The sequence below is a fragment of the Suillus fuscotomentosus genome (assembly GCF_016647785.1).
Source record: "Suillus fuscotomentosus strain FC203 chromosome Unknown F5891scaffold_20, whole genome shotgun sequence".
Taxonomy (NCBI): Eukaryota; Fungi; Basidiomycota; class Agaricomycetes; order Boletales; family Suillaceae; genus Suillus; species Suillus fuscotomentosus.
This window is the reverse complement of record NW_024539532.1, coordinates 5,894-31,184: the sequence shown is the minus strand read 5'-3', so window position 1 is coordinate 31,184 and position 25,291 is coordinate 5,894. Positions and strand designations below refer to the sequence as shown.

General features: G+C 46.3%; 6 protein-coding genes across 6 annotated transcripts; 3 read left to right on the top strand and 3 right to left on the bottom strand.

The window, feature by feature from the left end:
- Positions 1 to 43: 43 nt before the first annotated feature.
- On the top strand, positions 44 to 2,088 carry F5891DRAFT_1187110 (beta-lactamase/transpeptidase-like protein; the record flags this gene model as incomplete). The annotated part of the gene is made up of 7 exons (XM_041366785.1): positions 44 to 301; positions 355 to 590; positions 647 to 755; positions 809 to 1,048; positions 1,114 to 1,296; positions 1,366 to 1,529; positions 1,587 to 2,088. The coding sequence occupies 7 exons, from the start codon at positions 44 to 46 to the stop codon at positions 2,086 to 2,088; spliced, it is 1,692 nt and encodes a 563-aa protein (XP_041227234.1).
- Positions 1,874 to 5,226, bottom strand: F5891DRAFT_1221126 (uncharacterized protein; the record flags this gene model as incomplete). The annotated part of the gene is made up of 7 exons (XM_041369422.1): positions 1,874 to 2,617; positions 2,677 to 3,230; positions 3,280 to 3,330; positions 3,386 to 3,438; positions 3,467 to 4,508; positions 4,558 to 4,650; positions 4,717 to 5,226. 7 exons carry the CDS (start codon positions 5,224 to 5,226, stop codon positions 2,260 to 2,262), a joined length of 2,661 nt encoding a protein of 886 aa, XP_041227233.1. The 3' UTR covers positions 1,874 to 2,259.
- A 2,391-nt stretch (positions 5,227 to 7,617) lies between these two features.
- Positions 7,618 to 10,029, top strand: F5891DRAFT_1107731 (cytochrome P450). The gene is made up of 13 exons (XM_041363676.1): positions 7,618 to 7,836; positions 7,900 to 8,029; positions 8,082 to 8,270; positions 8,337 to 8,488; positions 8,541 to 8,653; positions 8,708 to 8,813; positions 8,873 to 9,124; positions 9,177 to 9,233; positions 9,287 to 9,311; positions 9,361 to 9,483; positions 9,535 to 9,548; positions 9,607 to 9,739; positions 9,790 to 10,029. The coding sequence occupies exons 1-13, from the start codon at positions 7,641 to 7,643 to the stop codon at positions 9,872 to 9,874; spliced, it is 1,575 nt and encodes a 524-aa protein (XP_041227232.1). The 5' UTR covers positions 7,618 to 7,640; the 3' UTR covers positions 9,875 to 10,029.
- A 5,223-nt stretch (positions 10,030 to 15,252) lies between these two features.
- F5891DRAFT_1187107 (uncharacterized protein) lies at positions 15,253 to 15,697 on the bottom strand (the record flags this gene model as incomplete). The annotated part of the gene is made up of 3 exons (XM_041366784.1): positions 15,253 to 15,433; positions 15,484 to 15,606; positions 15,654 to 15,697. 3 exons carry the CDS (start codon positions 15,695 to 15,697, stop codon positions 15,253 to 15,255), a joined length of 348 nt encoding a protein of 115 aa, XP_041227231.1.
- Positions 15,698 to 16,736: 1,039 nt separating this feature from the next.
- Positions 16,737 to 18,052, top strand: F5891DRAFT_1187106 (uncharacterized protein; the record flags this gene model as incomplete). The annotated part of the gene is made up of 6 exons (XM_041366783.1): positions 16,737 to 17,058; positions 17,281 to 17,359; positions 17,411 to 17,695; positions 17,752 to 17,851; positions 17,907 to 17,933; positions 17,993 to 18,052. 6 exons carry the CDS (start codon positions 16,737 to 16,739, stop codon positions 18,050 to 18,052), a joined length of 873 nt encoding a protein of 290 aa, XP_041227230.1.
- A 762-nt stretch (positions 18,053 to 18,814) lies between these two features.
- F5891DRAFT_1221105 (uncharacterized protein) lies at positions 18,815 to 19,358 on the bottom strand (the record flags this gene model as incomplete). The annotated part of the gene is made up of 2 exons (XM_041369421.1): positions 18,815 to 19,131; positions 19,166 to 19,358. The coding sequence occupies 2 exons, from the start codon at positions 19,356 to 19,358 to the stop codon at positions 18,815 to 18,817; spliced, it is 510 nt and encodes a 169-aa protein (XP_041227229.1).
- Positions 19,359 to 25,291: the final 5,933 nt, after the last annotated feature.

The window sequence follows — 25,291 nt, the reverse complement described above, 5'->3', positions numbered from 1 at the left end:
TTTACCAACCGAGTAACCATTCTGCTACCCCCTTCTCATCATCATGGCTAAACTGCTGAGTGTAGTACTAGGCTTCTTGAGCCAGCCATTCATCTATCCTCCCCAGCTATCGTTCTTAACTGATTATACTGGAGCAAACAATGGTCAGATCATCACTTCAGAGCTCTTCAGCTCTATCCAGGAAACCCTCGATATTTGGAACATCACTGGACTTTCTGTCGCAATCGTCCCAAAGTACGGCGAACCGGAATTTCGTTCATGGGGAAACATGACAGAGGACGGCGACAAGACAACAGAAGACGTGCGAAATGTTCAAGCTTCTTCCTGTATGAGTTCTGAAACTGCAATTTCCAGACGTTATTCCACATGGCGTCTGTGTCCAAGGCTTTCTGCGTGAGCGCTCTTGGAATTTTGATGGATGACTACGAATATGGAAGAAATGTTACGCCGCTTCCCCCTGCTCTCTCGGAGTTCAATTGGCACACTTTGGTACAAGATATCCTTCCGGGAGAATGGCAATTGATGGATGACTGGGCGTCCAAGAAAGCTAATATAAAGGACATCCTCTCTCATGTATCTGGCCTTCCTCGGTAAGCTCGACTCAAACTCTTCGCTCCAGCACAAGATTCTATTGAGCCCGAGCTAGTCATGACTACTCGTATGGACCACATGACACCCCGAAAGATGACGTATCGCGCATGCGCTATCTAAGGCCGGCTTTTGAACTCCGGGAACAGTGGTCGTACAACAACAAGGTAACGCGATCTTGGCAAAAGCGCTAAATACATCTTTATAATGTTCCAAACAGATGTTCACGACAGCCTCACACATCATTGAAACCTACTCCGCACAAACGTACACCTCTTTTGTAGAGGATCGCATCTTCACGCCACTAGGAATGTCTTCCTCCACGTTCTCACCCGCAAAGGCTGGAAACACCGGGAGATTCACTCAGGGATGGACCAGCACTGGGAGACTCTTGCCCGAGTGTTTCACAGAAGAGATGGTAGCGCTGATGGCCGGTGCAGGCGGTGTGATTTCGAGCGCCGTAGATATGGCAGGTGCTTTTCGCCTTCGTTCGATTTACAACTGAAGACATTTGTTGTCATCCAGTCAAAATGGGTTGCATTGTGGCTCAACAAGGGTGTGCACAACAATGTCGCAGTTATACCGCTGTCTGTGTATGGAAACGCATCGCAGTCATACTCCTTATCCATCAGCGCCTCAGATGATCCTGAGCTCTCCATTGAAGGGTATGGGATGGGTTGGTTCCGATACTCTTACCTGGGCCATGATGTAACGAACATTCATCCCGTTATTGCGCATGATGACTGATGTCGGATTATTAGATCGTATACCATACAGGTTCGGTTCCAGGATTCTCCACGCGAGTCTCGTTCCTTCCAAATGACGATGTTGGAGTCGTCGTTTTCGCCAACGGCTGGCGATAAAGCAACACCTGTAGTGAATATCTCACACCGTATAATGGACGCAGCTTTGAACCTGCGGTCAAAACCATCACCACCGATGTTCGTTTTTTTCATTGCAAAATACCTTTCCCTTTTACTCACCTATCACCATTCCAGTAAACCCGACACGCCTGAGGAGAAACCAATCCAAGAAAACGTCGTTGATTTGGAACTTGCACTCGAAGAGTTCTCGGGCACTTACGCCGGCGCTGGATACCCACCCATCACCTTTTGCAGTCCTTCCGGCAGCTCCCTGTATTGTCAAGACGTGATCTCTGACTTTACTACGGTAGATGCAGGAAAGTCAAGCGCTCCTCAGTCGCCTCAGCTGTTCGCAGCGTGGCCTCGTGTATGGTCGTCCCACATTCGAGGCGTGCATCGGTCTGGAAATACATTCGTGATTCAGTACACCTCGTTGTTCCCGGAAGGATATGGGCGCGACAGTACACCCTTTGAGACAGCGGAAATAGGGACCTCTGAGGCTACGGCTGAGTTCATCGTGGAAGATGGAAAGGTTGTTGGATTTGGCTTGTTCGGGCTGGTGGGTCAAGTCACAGAGAGGGAGCGAACGCACACGACTGTGAAAGACCGAGCCGAGGTTTGGTTCGATAAGGTGTAGTAGTAATACAAATGATGTTGGTATATAAGTAGCGCGTTGGCCGAAAAAATGCCAGCGCGGGAACTTCAGGCTCGTTTATACGAGCACTGGAACTATATCTACTTATATCGAGAAATTTAACAAATCGTAACGATTCATACACTCATAGATATGCATGTCAACCCAACCCACTCACTTCTTCGCCCTCAACTGCGCCCTCAAATTCCCATTCTCCGTCTGAACCGAATTAAGCTCGTCCAACAACGCAATCTTCTGTGTCTGCTCCGACATCCTCATCCCATCTACCTCCTCTCTCGCCTTCCTCAAAGCTTCTGTGCACTCCGCAAGTTGGGCTTCAAGCTGCTTGCGTACCTTCTCAGGCGCTGCAGCAGCTTCTTCAGCGAGCGTAAGCGTTTTAGCGCTCAAGGAGCTATTAGCCTCTGTGAGCTGTCGACACGTCTCTGCTTGATCCGCAGCATGCATCTCCATCTCGCGGGTCTCACAGACCGCACGTTCGATAGCGTCCTGTAGGTCACGTATCTCATCCATCCTACCCAAACAAAACCGTTCAAAAATCCACTCAAATCAAATAAGCAAACAAAGACTCACAATGCATTCTGTTTCGACACCAAAGAAGCATTCTGCCGCTCAAGCGTTAATACCTGCCGCTGATACGTCTCTAGCGCTGTATTACTCTCTTGTGCAAGTTTTTGAGCCCGTTCTGCGTTCTTCTTGAGTAGGTCGTGTGCTTGAGCGAATCGGATCAGTCTGTCGATTAGTGCTCGATCATCTATGACAAGCGCTTGAACGCGCGAGACAAACGCTTCGACGCTGAATGTGCCTTTATTCTGCTTTTGGGGTGAACGGCTGGTTGCTGAAGTAGGAGTAGGAGGTTGGGGGCGTGTGTCATAGAGAGTTTTAAGCGCGCGTACGTCCATGTCAGAAAGGGTGGATTTGGATGGCGATGGCAATGGGGATGATCCGCCAGTGTTCGAGACCATGGAAGGGTTTCGAAGGTGTCGTTTGCTGTTGAGTTTCGAGGCGCGAAGTTCGGGCGCGGGGAGGATGTTCCAGATGGGTTGGAGAATGGCAATGATGTCTGCTGCTTCCCCTGTGTATTCGACTGGGGGTTCGGAAGGTGTTGACGAGGTATCGATGAGTTCCTGTATTTAATATGAGCGCTTGTCATGCTGGGAAATGATAAAATGTTACCTTGACTCGTGACTCAAGGGATTGGACTTCAAGTTGTGCGTTGTCCTCTTTCTAGGCGAACGGCGTCCAGATCCTTTGAGAGGGCTTCGTTATTCTCCACGTGCACTCGCAGATCATCTCCAAGGCGTGCATGCCTATCACTATGACCCTGCAGCGCAGCTGCTAGCGTTTCAAGATGTGACGCGACCGAGGCAATTAGACCCTGCAAGGATGTATCGGGGGACATCTGGATACCATGCAGCTGCATGATAGTCCGAAGTAGTCTCGGTAGCTTCATCCAACTCTGCTCGTGCTTCACCACCAGCCCTCGCATTATCCAGCTCATCCTGCAACGCACCAAGCTCTGTGAATTTGTTCTCCTCCAACATAGTTCTCTCCGCCTCCCATTCCTCTCTTGCATCCTCGAGCTCATCCTGGAGGGCACCAAGCTCTGCAAGTTTATCTTCCTCCATCACAGCTTTCTCCGCCTCCCATTCCTCTTTGGCATCCTCCCACTCCGTCTTCAGCGCTGCGACTTCCTCATCCTTTTTCTGCAGTTCCGCGTCGCACTTTGCCTGCATGTCTGAGAGTGCGCGTTCCATTTCAGTTGCTTCGCTGCTCTGCTCCTCTAAGACCTCCAACCGCCTCTCCAGCCTCTCCACCTCCTTTTCCCTTGCAGCCAACTGAGTCTTGTCCTTTTCCCACTGCGCACGTTCCTCGAGTAATCCCTGACATTTCGCATTCAGCTCCTCGAGACGCGGAAACTCTTGCTCTAGCGCAGCGACAGTTTCCTCAGCAGTCTGAAGTTCCATACCCATCGTCGTCTCAATCTGTTCCTTCTCGAGACGGAGGTGAGATAATTCGCGTGCCATCTCAGCTTGTTTCTGGTTCGCAATGCTGAGGGCTTCAGTTGCAGCGCGGAGCTTGTCTTCGAGCGCGACAACGTCATTGACGGATGGTGGGGCTTTGGGTATTTGTGCGTCGGCGTGGCCCGCGAATAGGTGTGCGCCGTCGAATCGCGCTTTCGGTGGTGGAGAAGTAGTCGTAACGGGACTAAAGGCTGAACTCCTATTGGGCGTGTTCAAACCCGATGCATCTCCACTAGGCGTCATCTTTCTCTCCATCTTGGCGACAGAGAAACCAAGCACGCCTGTACGATGTTCCAAAAGTTTTCGTTCGACTTCGTTTGCACGTTCTGAAACGCGCCATAGTTCCGTCTGCGCAGCTGTTGACTCTGCGTTCTGCAGCATCTAGCTGGTCGTCTGTAGCTTTTGAGACTTTCTTGTGTGCAATGTTCACTTTTGAAAGAGATAGAGCTGCATCGCGGATCTTTGTTTCTAACTTGAGCTTCCTCTGTGCTGCAGCGAGCCGAATCTTAAGAATTTGGTGTTCCTAAAGAAACAGTTTATTTAAATTAAATATAAAGGCGCAGATCGAGTGGATGAATGGAAATCGAACCTTTTTGAGTTCTTCGACTTCTTCCCCGCTTAAGATCTCACATTCGCGACTTTCTACGATTGCTTCGCTTGTGAGAAGACTCATGAGGAGGTCGTCTCTTATATTGAGTAACCCTGAGGTACGTTTCCATCCTGAAGCGGTAGACGTTCTTGATTGTAGGGGGGGTAAAATTCTTGGAGATGAGGGACCTGGGACTGGGGTTGGGGTTGGGACTGGTTTTCGTAAGGGAGAAGTGACTCGGGATGAAGCAGGCGATGCCGAGCGGTCTGAGCCGTTGGCGTCGTTACCGTTCCCAGCGTCAGTGACGGATGCTACTGATGACTGTTTCTTGTTTTTCTTGATGAAAAGTCCCGGAGTTGTCGTAAGAGGAGAACCTTCGGAAGCAGGCAGGGTTGACGGTGCTATCGATATGCTAGTAGGTGTTACAGGTGTTGCTGGTACAGGTGTTGGTGGTGTTGGTGAACTGGTGGACGAGCTCCCGCCTCCCCAAAGTTTGCGAACGCCATTCATTTGTAGTATAATTGGCAGATCGGCCTGCCTGCAGAGAGCAGTGCGCAACTAGCCAGCGAGCCTTGGGAAATCCGGTGTTCGTTCATTAGGTGTTGTTCCGGGGCGGTTGTTTATAATTGTTGAATTCAGAAGATTAGGACAAACTTTGACAAACAACCCATCGCATGTGACCATGATGATGCCGCGGTTCCCGCTAGAAACTTGAATGCGGTCCGGAACTAGAATCCAGGTCAAGCTTTTCTCCTGCTATGCGAATGACACTGAATTAGGATACAGAGCAAGGAGGTAACTCAGTAGCATGGCACCCAATATCTGGTGCTGATCTGTGCAGACTATTCTTTGCCGTGCACTGTTATGGTCCTATGGATGCTAAGTCAGGCGCGCTAATAATCGACTTCAACATTCAGAGCCACGATCCATGTATCTATCTACGAACTTGACACGTCGACGCTGAAGACTGTCGGAGTTCCCTTCCAAGGGCACACTGACCTTGCTCTTGCACTCTTGTTTGACGACGTTCTCAACAGTGCTTCCTATGACAAAACCATGAATATTTGGACCTTCTAGCTTCGACAGTTCTTTGCCTCCTTTGATGGCGACCTTGTCCTGGAAGCTCTCATGTTCTCACCTGACTCACTTCGACTGGCTTGCACGTTTTACGATGAATCCAATGTCTATATACACAACCCGACCCCCGCTCTACTTGCTATACAGTCTACCCTCCCCAAAGTACGCATCGGCTCACATGAATCCATCTTTTGTGAACTAACCTTCTCTCGAAGACTGATGCTCCTCTCCAGCATTTACTTGAGGTATGTATCCCATTATTATCACGTTACGCCAATTCACGTGAATCATAACGGTCTGACACAACCCGTCGTCATGCCGTCGTACGCAGAACCCCAACGAGACGGCTTGTCATTGTATCATCTTTCCCCAGGCATCAAATCCATTCGCCTACAATAGACCATCAACAACCTGTTTTCCTTCGTCATGTCCGCAAACTCTTTCACTTTACTTTTTGAACGAATTCAGTTCCTCCTCTACAACCTCGCTAGCCATGGAATGTTCGTCTGATATCTACTTATCTCGTTTTTTTGGGGTTGATTTGACCGTCTCTCAGTTCCCTGCTACGTCGCCCTCGCCTCCCAGCCGCTCAGCCTCGCTACAGGACGCGACTCCGTTTGATAATGTTAGTCTTCGTTTCTAGTATACTCGCCCTGCATGACTGAGTCCTTATCCAGTTCGAAATGAGCTCTCCGTCCCATATGGTCGGGCATTTCCGAGACGTTGTAAGACTATATTACTAACCACTGACAGAATGGCCTAAGAATTTCCTGTGAATGCTATTATCCGAGCCTTTCGAGCTTCTAACCGAGCTGAGGCCGCCAGAAAATCCTAAAATCTACTTAGAGTCTCACTAATCTTTAGTTGAGTTACGCACGATGAACGATTTCCATTGGGTGATTATGCCACTGAGGCACTACATACTCGTAAGTGTTACGGCAGCACTAACCAAGATAGCGTACGTACGAGAATGCATCCAACACATTGTTAGAGACTATACTATACTCAGGGATAGTAAAATGATGCTTTAGCTTGAACGTTGGACGAGAGTTTCAACTCTAAATGTACCGCCTTATATAGACTGACTGGTTACCGGACTTTCCATAGATAACGGAATTATCGAAGACACTTCGATATGGTCCATCGTTTGCAAACTGCCGATCTTATATGAAGACGAACCAACATGTCTTGGGTGCGGCTATACAGCTAACATCATATCGATAGGCCAGAATCCATTTTTGTTCATTCACCGCTTTTGTTTAGTTGTGGAGCTGGCCAAACAAAAGGGTCCCGCCTATTACGATACTTTGTCGGCTGAGATACCCTAGAATGGTACTGGACTGCACACTGATATCGACTGATTCGGCGGGCGAGGAAAGGCAAAGAAGGGAGCAGAGCGTCGAAATTTGAAGGAGCATCAATGAGCATCAATACCAATGTCTATCACTAGCTGTACAGTAGATGTCAAGTAACGATTTGTAGCTGTATTCCGACAACAGAGCCTATGAGACGAGAGAGCCGAAGAACTCAGTTGATAGTTCGGCGGCTTGTATTAGTGAATTGTACTATTGCCTTCGATGACATTTGGACAGACATAGTGATCCATTGTTGCTTCATGGCTGCTGCAGGAATGTGACGGCGGTTTCCAACTATAGTGAGAATGGCGTCGGAAGACAGTGTGGAATGAGAAAGCTGCGCAGTCCAGTGACATTCTGGGGTATCTCGCCCCGACGAAGTTGTAATAGGCAGGACCCTTTTGTTTGGCCAGCTCCACAACTAAACAAAAGCGGTGAATGAACAAAATGGATTCTGGCCTATCGATATGATGTTAGCTGTAATCCCTTCCCATGCTCTCCACTGCTACTCTCACTCTAGGGATATCGTGCGTTATTGCCCTGGGTGTCGCTTCGGGTCTCATTCGCAGACGTGTCCACCCTTTACCTCTGCCACCTGGCCCTCGTCCGATACCATTTTTGGGCAACGTGCTACAATTGGATACTAAACGACCTTGGCTCACATATACTGCGTGGGGAAAGACATATGGTTGGTAGTAGGCCAATGGCCTCTTTGCAAATTTCTTGTATTCAATTTCATACCTAATCATAGGAAAAATCATTTTCTGCCGCATACTTGGGATCGACTTGGTCATCATAAACTCCGAAATCACCGCGCAAGAGTTGCTGGAAAAACGCTCTCTCAATTACTCTGCTCGCCCCGTTTTTCGCACCAACGAATTGTATGCATTGCCGGTTTTCATTCAATTTGTTCTTCATCCACTGATGACGCAGAGCTGGACTGAATTTCATTACTATAGCGCTTCCGTACGGCGAGACTTTACGACATCATCGCAAGATCTTCCATCAAGTCCTCAAGGCCGAAGTCTCGGCATCATACCAGGAGATATACTCTCGCCATGCAAATAGACTAGTCATCAATCTTTTAGGTGCCACTGATGACCTACAGCACCACGCTGAAACGTTCGTACCTAATCTACTGGTGTCGTTGTGACGTATGGTCCAGTTGACGATCAATCCTTGTGACAGATACACGGGAACCGTAATCATAGCCGTGACATACGGAGACCTTGCTCATGGCAATGAAGGCTCATATCTTACCCGCGCGCACGAACTCGTTGATATTGCAAAACAGATTCTTACTCCCGAGAAGGCTGCCATGTTCACAGCCTTCCCTTTCCGTGAGTGCCTTTGTCGACGACATCATTTTGAATATTTAGCATGAGGTTGCAGTCGAAAAGTTACCGTTTTGGTGCTTCGGTGGAGCACATTCCCTGATGGGACGCAGTAAAGAATTATCTCAACAGCTTTTGAACGAGCCATTCAACGAAGTGAAGGCACAGATGGTACGTTTGCGCACAGTCATGGATGAAAATTTCGCCTGATCTGTCTGCGTGAAGGCAAATGGCACTGCTTCACACTCATTACTCACTGACTGTCTCAGCCAACCTCACGATGACGGCGACGAAGATATAATGAAGGCTGTTGCGTTGACAGGATACATAGGTAAGAATCTTTATTTACCAGGACAGAATTCATCTATTGACGGGAATTCGGCTTCTTAGCTGGCATGGAAACCGTGAGTCGCCACTTGAGCAGTCCTGATTCTTGCTTTGATGTCCGGCAGACTGCATCCGTATTGCACACATTCCTGCTGGCTATGGTGCTCTATCCTGACGTCCAAGCCCTGGCTCGTGCAGAAATTGATCAAGTTGTGAGGCATAATAAAATGCCGTGCCTTAATGACAGGGCGTCCTTGCCCTATATTGATGCCATTCTCCGCGAGGTCATGAGATGGTATCCTCCCGCCCCCCTAGGTTTGTCGGCAGTAATACAACTTTGTGTTTGCATGATTTACCCCTTGCATAGGATTTGCACGTGCAACTTCAGATGATGATGTTTACGACGGGCATTTTATACCCAAAGGTTCGAAGTGGTATGAGTCAAGGTTGCCGTCGGCTCATCTGTAGTTCATTCAGGTGCAACAGTAATAGTCAATCAGTGGTATGTCAGGGTGGAGTGCATGTAATGGTTTGAGCTGAACATTTCTCAGGGCACTGTCTCGGGATGAAGACATATTTCCCGATGCATCGCACTTCGACCCTAGTCGCCATCTAACTGCTGACGGGAAGCTGAAGAGCCCTGTCGCCAACCATTTTGCCTTTGGTCACGGCAGGTGAATATTCTACACTTGCTGTCATTTTCAATCACTCACTAAACCTTGCAGACGTATTTGTCCTGGTAGGCTGATCAATGATTTGGATTTGGCAGTGCTGAGAATGACAAATTCCCTTGGTAGGTCGTTGGTTTGCAGAGTACAGTCTGTGGACTGCGATTGCTGCCATACTCGCTGTCTTGCGCATCGATCATGCCAAAGACTCAAATGGACACAGGATTGAGGTGAAGCCAAAGTTCACCACCGGCTTAACGGCGTAAGTGACCTAGTATACATCCAATAACCTGCGGGCTAACTCTGTCGAAGTCAGCCTGAACCATTTCACTGCTCTTTTGAAATCGTGAGCACAGCAAGAGAAGGACAGATCCGAGCAATGATGAATTCTGAGTAGACTTTGTTTGTACAATGAACAAGAGAATTGCTTTCGAATACATTTGACTCCTCAGAAACTAGATCCGTTTCCAAAATCTCGTGCCTCACATAAACCAGTGCGCCAACTAGATTTCATCCAAGCTCTCAAACTGTTCGTGATATTTTTAAATTGGCAATTGAATGTATTCGTTAATGTAATGCATTGATGGTAATACGACATCCAAAGATGTCAGCAACGCGAGTGGGCGGCCTGGTAATAACAACAGTGACAAAGAAGAGACAACGACAGAAGAAAAACACAGATGAGCATAATAAGGAGGTAAAAACATCTAGGGAAGAGTCCGGGGTCTTGTCAGTATGAACGATGTGGGTATTTGTTTTTTCAGGGATTGACTCAGGAAGGAAGGTCTGAGTGATTATCAGCGTCGATCAACAAGAGACCCACACACCGGCAGTTTGGGAGTGTTTCACTATGCAACATTCTTACTATACATTTTGACACGGTAGAAATGTCAACTTTATCGTTAACATTTCGAAACAAATCTTGCATAGTGAAACCGTCGGTGTGCCATAATTCCTAATTCAGTGTCATTCGACTAGCAGGAGAAAGGCTTGACCTGGATTCTAGTTCCGGACCGCATTCAAGTTTCTAGCGGAACCACATCATGTCACATGCGATGGGTTGTTTGTCAAAGTTTGTCCTAATCTTCTGAATTCAACAATTATCAACAACCGCCCCGGAACAATACCTAATGAATGAATACCGGATTTCCCAAGGCTCGCTGGCTAGTTGTGCACTGCTCTCTGCAGGCAGGCCGACCTGCCAATTATACTACAAATGAATGGTGTTCGCAAACTTTGGGGAGGCGGGAGCTCGTCCACCAGTTCACCAACACCACCAACACCTGTACCAGCAACATCTGTAACACCTACTAGCATATTGATAGCACCATCAACCCTACCTGCTTCCGAAGGTTCTCCTTTTATGACAACTCCGAGACTTTTCATCAAGAAAAACAAAAAACAGTCCTGCGTTAGTGGAGGAGGGTCTTTGTCAGTTCCATACTATCGGTAATCTGTGACCGGTCATGGTGCCATTAATTCAAGCATCGTTTTACAAGTCCTGTTTAGTATAGTCTCGGAAGACCACATGTTAGATGCTTCCTCAGGCTCATCATTCTCCGCATCAGTAAATTGATGAGTCCCTGGTCTTCGTCCCCTGCATTAATAGTGGAGGGTCTTTGTCGGTTCCATACTATCAGTAACCGGTAACTGGTTACAGTTTAAGGTGCTAGAGTTGAAAACATTCACCATACTAAAGCTTGTTGCTCCCTCACATTTTTTCTCAGGCCCTCGGCTAAAGCAAATGGCAACAACAATTACATGCCCGATGAGTTCATCATCCTCATCTTCGGCGGCTGCGATTTTGTAAATAGAAAGAGCTTCGCGCGAGCCATTGAACTTTTGGCAAGTCAATGACATCCAGACACGACTGGAGTGATGAACCCCAGTGAAAATTGACAAGAATGAGGCAGATAGGTAGCGATACACGTCTAAGTACCAAATGATATAGATAGAAATCTAAATAATTCGAGATGGAAAAATGCAAATTGTAAAATTAAATGCAAAGTCCAAACTTGCAAGAAATTTGCAGTGTATTTGCTGCAAATGTTGCAAACGACACTTTGCAAATTGCAAAGCTATGCCTAGATTAACATTGCAATTGCGCATATATGCTTCCTTGATCGCGATCACACAGCTATATGAATTCTATAACCTCCGAGAGCCTCGAGGCTGGCATACATCGACTTGCAAATGGTACTGATACTTACATATGCGATTGTGATGCCTGCCTTGGGAAGAACAAAGGCAAGCCCAAGTGCGTACCCCGAACTACTTACTTCCGGCACAAACCCAACAGACTCGCTAGATTTTTCCCCCCACCACTTCCTGCACAAACTCCAGCTCCTATACCGGTGCCATTGTCTAGCAAGCGTCCTCTGGATGCTTCTGATCACCCCAAATAGCCACCCATATCGAAGCACAAGGATGATCGGATTGATGGCACAGAAGACGGTGTGTTCATAACCCTGTGATCAATATCAATTTGCTGATATGAATAATAAGATTTTGATATACCTGAGGCTGCTGACAATATTCCAGGCCCTGACGCACTCGATGGAGCTTTTGATCACCTCGAGGACACCAATTTTGGTGATATGGGACCCGAGGACAGGGAGGAGGAAGAGGAAGCTCGTGTTGAGGACAATATACCTGAGAACTTCAATCAAGACATGCCCCTGGATGATGTCGATCTCGAGGGTGCGGACACTGACTTGGGAACCATGGGCTGGACGGATGAGGACTTGGACGAGCTACAGCAGATGGCATGCCTTGAAGATGCCCAGGATTCGATGTCATTCATTACTGCTCTCCGAAAAGCATCCCTAGACGACGCACACTCTAAACTACCTCCAGATGCACTAGACAGACTTCGAAACCCTCCCTGCGAACTCCCCAATATGTCAGATCCTGATCTTATCCTTACATTAAAATATTACTTTGCAAATACAACAATCGCTGCTTACAATCTTATCCGCGAGGCCACGATCGAACGACACCCGAAGATGATGTATATAGTCATTACCGGGTTAAGCAAGCTGTCTGTGAACTTAGTGGTGTCGTCCCGATCATTAATGACATGTGTACCAACACATGTCTCGCATTCACAGGTCCATACACCGAGCTCGATCATTGTCCTCAATGTGGAGAAGATCGATGGGACGCCAAAAAGAGCTCACCTCACAAGAAGGTAGCTCAGAAAATGTTTGACACATTTCCTGCTGGACCGCAGCTTCAGGCCCTATGGCGCCATCCAGACCAGGCAAAGAAGATGCGATGGCGCCAGGAGTACACCAACAAGATCATTGACGAATTGAAGACAACCGACGGCATTCCGGAGGTATATGAAGATGTTCTTCATGGGAAGCAATATCTGGACGCGTGCCAATCTGGCAAAATTAAAGATGGTGATGCGGTTCTTATGTTCTCGATCGATGGTGCCCAGCTCTATGAATCCAAACAATCCGACTGTTGGATATATATTTGGGTAATTTTCGATCATGCGCCAGACGTCCGGTACAAGAAGAAGTACATACTCCCGGGTGGTATCATTCCTGGCCCCAAAAAACCCAAAAATCTAGATTCTTTCATTTTCCCCGGCCTACACCATCTTCGCGCAATTCAGACAGAAGGGCTTCCAATTTGGGATGGCGCAAAGAAGGCTCTATTTCAATCTAATCCCTTTCTCTTTGTTGCAACAGCTGACGGCCCCGGCATGGCATTTCTTACTGGCCTCGTGGGTCACCATGGCAGATTCGCATGTCATCTCTATTGTGGACTCCCAGGGAGACACAAACCAGGTGCACCTACATACTATCCTGCCCTACGTCAACCTGAAGGTACTGATCAACCTAATCACCCCGACTTCTTCATTGATTGGCTTCCCCTTCCTGGATCATTCAATTATGAACAGAACCTCACAAGCGTGTGATCCGCTGTTCCAACATGGCCGAATATGAGCTTGCACGCCTCGAGACAGGCATTATGAAACCAAGCATCTTCTGCGGCTTCGACACTGACCATATTTTGCTGGTGCCGCTGTGCTTTGGCTCTGACATCATGCACATCGCTGCCATCAATACCGGTGATCTCCTTCTACCCCTCTGGAGAGGAACCTTTAGAGCCGAGACTACGGATGATAAATCCACATGGGCCTGGGCTGTTCTGACGAAGGCGACTTGGAAGGCACATGGATCTCTGATCACAGATGCAACACCCTTTCTGCCAGGTTCATTTGATCGACCTCCTCATAACCCTGCAGAGAAGATCAATAGTGGGTATAAGGCCTGGGAATGGCTTCTCTACCTGTATGGGATGGCACCAGCTACACTCTATGGCATTCTGCCTGAGCCCTATTGGTCACATTTTTGCCATCTTGCCTGGGGACTACGTCTAATGCAACAATACCACATATCTAGATCTGATCTCATTGAAGGCCACCATCACCTTCTTAATTTCGCAGATGAATTCGAAGAGCTCTATTACCAGCGCCGGATCGATCGGCTTCATTTTGTACGACCATGGCTCCACTCAATCACACATATCGCTGGTGAGACAGTCAACAAGGGACCACCGATTTGTTCATCACAATGGACGATGGAGCGAACCATTGGCAACCTAGCTCAAGAGATATGACTACACAACTCCTCTGTCTACGCTAATCTCTCTCAACGTGCTGCCCGTCATTGTCAAGTCAACACCATCAAGGCTATCATACCAACAATTGAACCATCAGATAATGCTTCCCTGAAGGGCTCGTTGGATATCGGCCAGGGATATTTACTGCTGCGGTGAAGAGAGAGAACAGCTCATGCAGTACGTCCCTGTGAGGCTCAAGTATTACTTCGCTACCTGTCCAACAACAATGTTCATGTTACCTCCGCCCCTCTCGTCACTCGATGGGCTTGTCTTCGCCTTCCAAATGGGCAAGTTACACGGTCTGCATGGAAGGAAAATGCTATGTCCAAGCAACCAAGAATGGCACACAATGTGAAGGTATGTTTTTCATGGTCACTCTATTAGTATTATACATTGACACGTACACTAAAGTTATCGATTGACGGCAAGACCACTGTTGCCGAAGTCTTATTTTATTTCAATATGATGCTTCACGACAAAGAGAAGACCTTTGCTTTCGTATCTGAATTCAGCCAGCCGCACACAGATCTATTTGAAAACTCGTCGCAAATGGTCTTTGCCTGTCGTTATTGTGGAGACACTTCATTGAAACTTGTCGAGGTTCATACTATACAGTCTGTGGTGGCTATGATTCCTCATAATTTTCCGGGTATTGATGGTGTTCTTTTCTAACGACCAGGGTTGGACATTATAAGAATGAGTGGTGTGGAAGAGGAGGGTATTCTTGACGAAGAATGAGTTCAATTACTTTTTTATACGAGATGCAAGCATGTTTATTTATCTGACTACTGCATCACTAAAGAGCTTCTTCAAGTTCTCGTTTCATTGCACGAACCACAAGAAAATTCATGTCTGTACGCAATCGATCGTACCATGCTTCATCCTCCTCCTTCGACATGTACTTCCAGTAAATTGATCCAGGCAGTGGTGGGCTTGGCATTGCAAATATAGACTTCATATTACTTTTGGGCGTGGAGAGAACTGGTCTGGTGATAGTGGACGAGTGTGCCATTGGCTCAGGTGGGTCACTTTCAGGCTCAGTGACAGCTTTCAGGATTATTCACACAAGGAGGGGTGATGACTTGCTGTGGTGTTGGCTCAGGTGGGTTGCTTTCGGGCTCGGTGATGCTTTCAGGATCATCCACACGAGGGAGGGGTGATGACTTTCTGCAGTGTCGGCTCGGGTGGGTCGCTTTCAGGCTCGGTAACACTTTCAGGATCATCCACACGAGGAGGGGTGAAGACTTGCTGCAGTGTTGGCTCGGGTGGGTCGCTTTCGGGCTCGTCAGGCCAGGGAGGCATAGTATTTGGGTGATGCCTTCAATATAAGTTGTTGAACCGAGATATAATCATATAATAGTGACTCACAACAGTTGCTGTCTGATCAAGTGTTCTTTCTCTGGATGTGCATGCCAGTATGCTGGGTTGACAAACATATCATCTGAGGGTGTCATCTTCGGTGTGCTGGAACGACTGTCTGAAAAAGATATGCTAAGATACATTAGTGATAACAGTGTTAGAAGTGATGGAGAACATACCTAGTATCAGCATCATAGCCATCAATATCCTGATCAAAAGACATATCTAAAACTCGTTGAGTGGATGTAGGATGAATTGATGATACTATAGAATGAATTGGACTTAGTCCAAAGTTTCCTTTCTTGACTTGTACCGCAGTGCCCCTTCTCATCATACCATCATTATGCCCGACACAACGACTTCACCTGACAGGATATGCCAATCTCCTCATGTCTCAAATTTCTCCACAACATTCTTTTAATTCACAACTTAATTCCGGTGGCTCACATAATTTTCAAAATACCCGGTGTGATTGCGATACCAATAATACCGTGAGTTCTATGATAGAGAACTTGTTACATTAATGAGATACACATGTCATTAGTCTACCATGTTGCACGAAGGGCTCTGGGCTCTTCTTGATCAGGATCGTTTATCTCCCAATGATCCTGACGTCAACATGATCTCACAATTGAGGTGAGAGATATCGGAACTCCAGCACACAGTCACCTTTCTCCAGTCGGAGAAAACACAACTCGTCAATGAAACTTGTGTCTGAACATGAAATGCGAAACATTGCAGTAAGTTCTAGTTATATCATGCGCATATATGCGCACCATGTTTGCTGATGCGATCAATGATGTCATGGTATATCTTCTCTCAGGACCATACTTGTTAACAGTCGAGGTTCTGCCAGCTCGACTGCATCAAGTTCTTCTTTGTCGGTTGCAAGTGACAGTACTGCGGATCGAAAACCTACTCTTTTGGACGTCGCTCGTGAAGATTCTGATCATGATCTCAATGCAATCGATTACCCACTGGTCAGATCATGGACGAAGAAAGACTGGCAGGAGAACATGCCGTCAAGTACATCAGCCAATCCTGGATCCTCTGGGAAAAAGCGATGAGCCACACGCATGGCATGAGGCATCAATGTAGCATGTACCTACCTGCAAGACCAAGCTGGCCAGCTGGTGTCTGCACAATGGGCAAAAACCATCCGTCTTTTCATGCTGTCATCTTTTTGACAACTCGAATCTCAAGGTCTCGCGCCCGAATCCATCGGCTAAGCATCGCTCAAAGTCCTACATTGGCTTATTCACATGCTACGCAAACATTACATTGAACTCCGTCTATGCGCTGACAATTGGAAAGCTATGAAATTAATGATCGACAACTATTCCCAATGGTACAACTACCACGTCATCAAGAAACAAACTAGCAGTCATGTCAAGTCCGAAGACATAGAGACTGCCGACGATGACAACAACATTACCCCTCCTTCTTCCTCACCATCTGCGACACCCGCTGTTATCCCTCCTTCTTCCTCACCATCTGCAACACCTGCTGTTACCCCCCCTTCCTCATCTTCTTCAACACCTGCAGGCTACCCCTCCTTCCTCATCTTCAACTTCTCAGAAATGAGTTAACATTGATATCGACCCTGTCGCAGAACCAGCGTTGAAAAGACAATGAGTCGAAGTGGAGGACCTCTCACCTTCACCTCTTTTAACTGGCCCTGATAATGATTTGTATATTGCACCGGTAAGTCAAATTTTCCTCCTGTTTTACTTATTAATTGTTGTAGATTATGCCACCTGCCTCACCCTGCACTGAGAATGAAATCCCGCTGACACGCATCACCAGAACGTGAACCAACCCCACCTCCCCGTACTGACAAAGGAAAAGAGAAGGAAGTGATTACTGTGGAGGTCAACAATCCTCTGTAAGTGATCGCTCTATTGATCATTCCATTCTACTGATACTATTAATTTAGTTCTAATCTTGTCTTCAAACCTCGCCCCAAGCCAATCCCAAAGAAAGCTCCTGCCTCCATTGACTCTGCCACTTCTGGAACGACTAACGCCGAGCCAACTATCATCACCCCTCCATCCAATGACCCATCGGATACCAATGCAGCTTCCCTCACTGTCAAGATGGAACTCCTGGTAGTGACCCCCACGGAGCCCATTCCTGGTGCAATCAACTCGAAGGCCCAACCTGCAAAGAAGCGTCAGCTGAGCACAAAGCCCATGCGTGTGAGCTTGAAGATCACGGCACGGTAAGATTTATCTATTGCAGTCACAGCAAGTAAGGCTAACACTATTATTATTATAGGAATCTTTGTGCCCTCGAATGGCAATCGAACAGCCATCAGAAAGAACCAGCAAGTGTCTTTGCAACCTACTGGAACGGTCTATCGAAGACTGACAAAGAGGTATGTCGTTTTTGTATTGATGTCATCTATCTACTGACTAGCACGATTATTGAAGGTATACAAGCACAAAGTGGCTCTACAGGTGCATGGTATTCATGATATCCGCGAGTATCTTCATACTAACAATGATTTGCCTGCTAGCTCGGCTCAGCTGGACCAACTGAAAGGAACGGCGCCGGCGATGATGCAGACGAGGAGTAGCGGATGGATACGAGGCGGGATGGCGGGATGTCGGGATGGCGGAGGCGGGCGCAGGCACAGCAATACCACTACCTAACCATAGCGATACCTATTCATCTCATCTAATTGGAACATTTTCAGCACATGTTTGCATCTAAAACCCATCTAAAGCCAACTAAAATCGTATTGAAGCTCGTTTCGGTCTCTATCGTTTTTTGTCTCGAAAAGTCCCACTTTTCTAAAGAGGTCGAAACATAACGAAAAATTTCATTCCCTCATATTTTTTTCGATCTATATCTACATGTATTCACATCATTCTTGTCGATTTTCACTGGATATGAACCTCCGAGGGGGTGTTATTTTTAGCGTGATAGTCTAAATCCTAGTCTAAATGCAGTATTAGTCCAAACACAATGTTCAAGTTCTGAGATCACCAGTGCCGTAAGCTCACGGTGAGCATCAAACTTTGACAAGTGAAAATTATGGCACACTGGCGGTTTGGGAGTTTTTCACTATGCAAGATTTGTTTCGAATTGTTAGTGATATTTTTATTGTGTCAAAATCTATAGTAAGAACATTGCAAACTGCCGGTGTGTGGGTCTCTTGTTGATGGGCGCTGGATTATGGCACTGGATCTGTTCAACTATTCTTCACACACAAAACTCACACACACTGCACAGACGCGACACACACAAAATGAGACGCACACACATAATCACTCCTTCGCATACATACTCTTGTATCGTAGAAAAATTAGTACTGCACTACTAGATCTGACATGATTCAATAATCAAATTGTATTGCAGACAAGGTCCCCAATGAAGAACTGTAGAGTCCAAGGGGCAAATAAAATGCACCGAAGCCGCCAGCATTGGCAGCAAAGCCTCGAATCTTTTCAAGGCCTGGCCGGTGGACGAGATGGAGCGATGAGAAGTGAGTAGGTCTCAGAGCGATGATGAAGGTTTCTATAAGCGCAAAGCAAGTAGAGTCCAAGGGCAAACAAAACGCACCGAAGTCGCCAGCATTGAGAGCAAAGCCTCGAACCTTTTTAAGGACCGGCTGGTGGACAGTGCGCAAAGATGCAGGTGACGTGGCAGGCGCTTGTTATGGTGCCGCAGTTAATGGTATCAATACCGAGCGACATCGAGAAGTAGGAGGGCATGAGAGATGAGGCACGGAATGAGAGAACAAGTGGGAGAGAGTTAGCACGAGAGAACAGGTATGAGAGAGCAAGCATGAACGGGTGCAAGAGAGCGAGCACAAACAAAAGAGTTAGAGTGAGCATGAGAATGGGCGCGAGGGACCAGAAGTATAGGTCCATAGACATTGATTGGTTCACGAGAGAACAGGTAGGCGCAAGAGATAGTAACTGCAGGAGTGCAAGATGCTTCGCAGTAAGAATATAGAAAAATGATAAAAAGTCAAAACATACCTTGAGTCTCAATGTCACCAGCATTGGTTCCTTTCAACTCCCTGGCGAAAACAAAGGACTTGGAGAAAATTGAGTGTACGTAGATCTTGTTGAGAAAGTTCCATCTTGGTTCTGTCACCACTGGCGCTCTAGATGGTACTGTATGCACAAAAATAGCAGGGACAGCAGTAGGAGACCCGCTTTCAGCATTTCATCCCTGGGTGTTGGTGTTAGCCTCTTGACTATTACACATTGACATCCCGAGGTACTGAAGAACTGCAGTGACTTATAGAAAAAAATAGCAAAGCCTCAGGCGGCACAACACTTATGTAATACATGTTAAGATTGATGTGTAGTTCAGCCAATAATGAGCACTGCCGCATTATTGCCTGCGAGGAGCCGCCCATTATCGAGCACTCATGATACTGCACTGACAATACTCCGTGTTCCATCGACTGGTATGCGAAGGAGTGATTATGTGTGTGCATCTCGTTTGTGTGTGTCGCGTCTGTGTGTGTGTGTGAGTTTTGTGTGTGCAGAATAGTTGAACAGATCCAGCGCCATAGATAATCACTCAGACCTTCATGGCTTCCTTCAAACCCTGAAAAAACAAATACCCTCCAAAGACGTTGTAGGACACACATCAGCAACAAGGCAATGATAAGATGAAATTAAATCATCGTTCCTCATCGCTGGAGGTTCCTATGAAACACACCACAGGTCTTCAACAGCGGGCATTCAGGTAGGTTACTGCTTATAATGAAACTTACCCTGAAAAGCCTTCGGTACCTTTAAGTGGTGCCAAGGCTGGTGAACTGATCCACGGTACAGAGTCTAATTGCGCCGAGTGTCATGAGTTCCAAATACAAATCATTATTCATTCCTTAATTCTAAATCCTTTAAGTGCCCAGTCACAGTGCCTGTTCCTAAGAATATGTTTACCGTTGAAGAAGTTCCTATTATTGCGTCTATTGTAGAATTACCAGAGTCACAGTGATCTATCGGACAATGCCGAAGATGTTGATGTCATGCCTCGCAATACTCTTGGAATGTTCCAGAGTCTTACTGCGGCTGCGGCACATGTTATGACATCATAGTTATATATAGAATCGTACAATACCTTTAATTATTCTGATTGGTTAGTTAGTTCATACTCAGTTTCGATCTCAGTTTCAATATGTGTATATAGGTAGCTCATCATAGTCAGTAGTTCTTTAGTTCAAACCTCTTGTATCTCCAAGTGAGCAATACCAAGACGTACCTGCTGCCTACCTCCTCTGTATGATTATTCTTTGTTTGAGTCCTAGTCTCCGCCCAGCATTAATTTGTTATTGGGTTGTGACATTAGGTTTGAACTATAGGAGACTCCGACTCGCATTACACTCTCGCATCTCTCTTTCTTTCGCCTGGTCGTGTTGGAAGTCCCTTCACACCATCAGCCGAAACAAAGCCATTATACTTTTTGCCCGGCTTAACCGCCACGACTTTTGATTTCATCCCTTTGCTCATTTGAGCGCATTTTCCCTACCTATCATCTTTCTTAGTTAGTAGTCCTATACCAGGCCCTGTCTTACCACAGCCGCCAGTATACGGAGGTGTTCACGACATTAGGCGTGTCACTGCAACTTTGAGTGCTGGCCCAAGACCCTGCCTGCTCAACGTTACTATAGTTTCATTTTACCTATCCCTTTCTTCTTTACGCACGTAGGCATTCGTTTCGAGTCAATAGCGGAACTGTCTAGATAACAAACCTGTGCTTTCGACCTACGAGGATTTAGAGACATACCCTAGTGAGACTCGCACTTGTAAGCTTCGGCTGGAAGAGTGATAACTTGTCCTAGGCTTGTACCCTCAGAATGGAGATTGCATTGTCCCTAGTTTTTCCCACTTGATCGAGTATAGTTTACGTACCCTTTCTAGTCAGTATTAGAGAAGCGTCAGTTGGGTTGATTAAAGAATCCTTTGACCCTGAAGTACGAGGTTGATCTGATCAGATATTGGGGACCGCTTCAGTTTTCCATTTACATAACTTTCTCTTTTTCATCATCATTCCCTTCCGGAAGAGCCCTTACGAGCAGCTCTTCAACAGACATCAGTGAATCGGGTTCCAGAACACAACTGGCACTATGTCTGAATTACCAAACTCTCCTGTACTGAGAACAACCTGCACCGGTGGTATTACCATCTACTCCACAGGAAATTGTCGAGTACATTCACCTGTCACTTGCAAATCAAGCGGACAGCTTCAGAGTCAGGATCGCAGAACTAGAAGCCAAGAATGCGGCTCTAGAAGAATCAAACAGACTCCTTGCTGTACGCCTAGAAATGCAAGAAGACGAGACTATGAAAATACAGTCTCAACAACCATCATTCGGCTCTGCAGGAGCTAGCCTACTTTCATCGAATTCCTCCCCCTCCATCAAATACTCCAAACCCCAAGACTTCACAGGAGAAAAAGACTCCATAGAACTAATGGTCTGGATATCCCAAGTAGCGCTATACACTGCGCAATGGCCTAATATCCAAGAAGGCCAAAGGATTGGAGTGATGCTTTCATTCATGAAAGGAACTGCAGCCAAATGGGCGCAACCTTACATCACCAAACTTGGAAAGACTGGAGATGAGAAGTTGACCGTGGAGAAATTCCTGGAAGACTTAGAAGCCATGTGGGGGCAGGAAGATCGTGAAGGAAAAGCGATCAGAGTACTGGAAACCCTTAAACAAGGATCTTCCTTGGTTCCAGAGTACGCAGCCGCTTTCAGACAAAAGGCTGCACACACTTCATTTTCTGACTACGACCAGCAACAGAAGTTCAAGATGGGACTTCAAGACCGTGTCAAAACACAGCTCGCTCATGTCTCTTACAAAGACAAAGACACCATGAAGAAACTGGTGGAACATGCAATCCAAATTGGACGCAACTTCGAAGAGCTAGATGCGGACAAGAAGAAGACCACCTGGTGGACCCCTAAACAAGGCCTGTCACAACCCCTTTAAACGAATTAACACAGGGCAGAGACTAGGACTCAAACAACAAGATAATCACAAAGAGAATAAGGCAGCAGGTACGTCTTGGATTGCTCACTTGGAGATACAAGAGGTTTGAACTAAAGAACTACTGACTACGATGATCTACCTATATACACATATTGAAACTGAGATTGAAACTGAGTATGAACTAACTAACCAATCAGAATAATTAAAGGTATTGTACGATTCTATATATAATTATGATGTCATAACATGTGCCGCAGCCGCAGTAAGACTCTGGAACATTCCAAGAGTATCGCGAGGCATGACATCAACATCTTCGGCATTGTCCGATAGATCACGTGACTCTGGTAATTCTACAATAGACGCAATAATAGGAACTTCTTCAACAGTAAACATATTCTTAGGGACAGGCGCTGTGACTGGGCGCTTAAAGGATTTAGAATTAAGGAACTGAATAATGGTTTGTATTTGGAACTCGTGACAAGGCCCCAGGACCCCTGAATACAAACCTGGTCCTAGCAGGGAAAGCGACGCTATGGACGTCGATGCCAACAAGCAGCGAGGTGCTCCAAGACCTCAAGGAAAGACTGGATCTTTCAAATGTTACCGCTGCTGGTGGCAAAGGCCACATAGCTAGAAACTGCAAAGACGCAATCGCGGCCAAAAGCGCAAGTGAAGGCTACTACAGTGCCAAAAGAAGAAGACCCTATCCCAAGTTGGTTCAAAGCCTGGGCCACTAAATAAGGCAAGGGTTTTTAGAGGGGTCGAAGTCAAAGTCTGCGAACTTAGACCCAAACAATCGTTTCTCCATTCTATCTACGTTTTCGGATGTATCAGAAGTATTTATCAAATCAAAATCTGAGCATTTTTACATTCCGATCACGTTGAAGGGAAAGAACCGACAAGCAGATGTGAAAGCACTGGTAGATTGTGGTGCATCAACATTATTTATTAGTGAGAAGTTTGTGAAAAAGAACGAAGTCCGGTGCCATAAATTATTAAGGCCCATTCCGGTTAAAAATATTGATGGCTCGTTAATGCCGCTGGATCGATGACTCATTATGCTGATTTAGGTCTAAAGATCGGTGACCATGTTGAGGATCAAGCAGCCTTCATGGTTACGGACTTAGGAAGCGATGATGTTATTATTGGCATAGATTGGCTAAGATATCACAACCCTAGAAATAGATTGGAATGCTGGACGTTTTGCACTTTCTCGTTGCCCGGTTAAATGTATTACTAAAAAAGAACAAAGACAAAAACATAAAGAAAAAAGAAAAGAACAAAAAAAGATAGAAGAAGTGCCAGATCTGATTCCCACAGAAGAGGATGACGAAGAAGACATGGCGATGAAGAGGGCGACAGTTGAGGAAATAGAAGACGAAGAGTATCCTGGAGAATGGATCAAGTATAAAGCCTCGGTTGCCACGGAGCAGAAGGTTGCAGAAGAAGCAATGAAAGTGAAGAAATCGGTCGAAGAGATGATTCCCGATTGGCTTCACTGAGTACCTGGGAGTTTTCTCAGAAGAAGAATCTAAGCGCTTCCCCGAAAGAAAGAAATGGGATCATGCGATAGATCTTAAAGATGATGGCGATCTTCCACCAAATGCGAAACCCTACCCCTTGTCACCTAAAGAGATGGACACCTTGAAAGATTGGTTAAAAGCCGAAACTGCACTGGGACGTATTAGAGATTCACAATCTCCAGTAGCAGCACCTTTCTTCTTTGTGGCCAAAAAAGATGGCAAGTTGAGGCCGGTGATGGATTATAGAAAGCTCAATGAGAAGACGGTTAAAAATGCATACCTGCTACCAAGATCTCAAGATTTGATTGATGCTTTAACCGGTGCCACGATGTACTCCAAAATGGATGTAAGATGGGGGTACAATAATATTCGCATGAAAGAAGGAGATGAATGGAAGGCGGCCTTCAAAACACCGTTTGGTCACCACGAACCAACCGTAATGTACTTTGGTTTAACAAACTCCCCTGCCACATTTCAAACCATGATGAACGAGATATTCAGAGATTTAATTGATGGAAAGACTGTAGTTGTCTATATCGATGATATCCTCGTGTTCATGAATGGCAATAGGGAGCAACACTGAAAAGTTGTACGAGAGGTACTGAAACGACTAAAAGAGAATGACTTGTATCTGAAGCCTGAAAAGTGTAGCTTCAAACAGTCAGAAGTCGAGTTCCTCGGGTTGATAGTGGAGAAGGGTGGTATTCGAATGGACCCTGTGAAGGTAGAAGGAGTAATGAAATGGCCTGTACCCAAATGTGTTAAAGATATACAAGCATTCATGGGCTTCACCAACTTCTACAGAAGATTTATCTTCGGGTTCTCGGATATCGCCAGACCAATGAATGATTTATTACAGAAGGATGCCAAATGGGACTGGATGGAGAAACAGCAAGATGCTTTCGATGAACTGAAGTCAAGGTTCACATCAGCTCTGATCCTAGTAATGCCTGATGTTGAGAAAAAAATGAAAATAGAAACCGATGCTTCTGATTACGCAACTGGAGCGGTTCTATCTCAACTAATGGAAGATGACCTATGGCACCCCGTGGCGTATTACTCTAAATCACTGAACGATGCAGAAAGAAATTATGACATCCATGATAAAGAGTTACTCGCAATCATTTGAGCATTAGAGGAGTGGAGGCACTATGTGCAGGGAAAACCTCACCATGTGGAGATCTGGATGGATCATAAAAATATCGAGTACTTTATGACGAGCCAAAAGTTGACAAGAAGGCAAGCCAGATGGAGTTTTTTCCTGGCGGAGTATGAATTTATGCTCCAACACAAGCCTGGTGTAGTCAACGATAAGGCTGATAAGCTTTC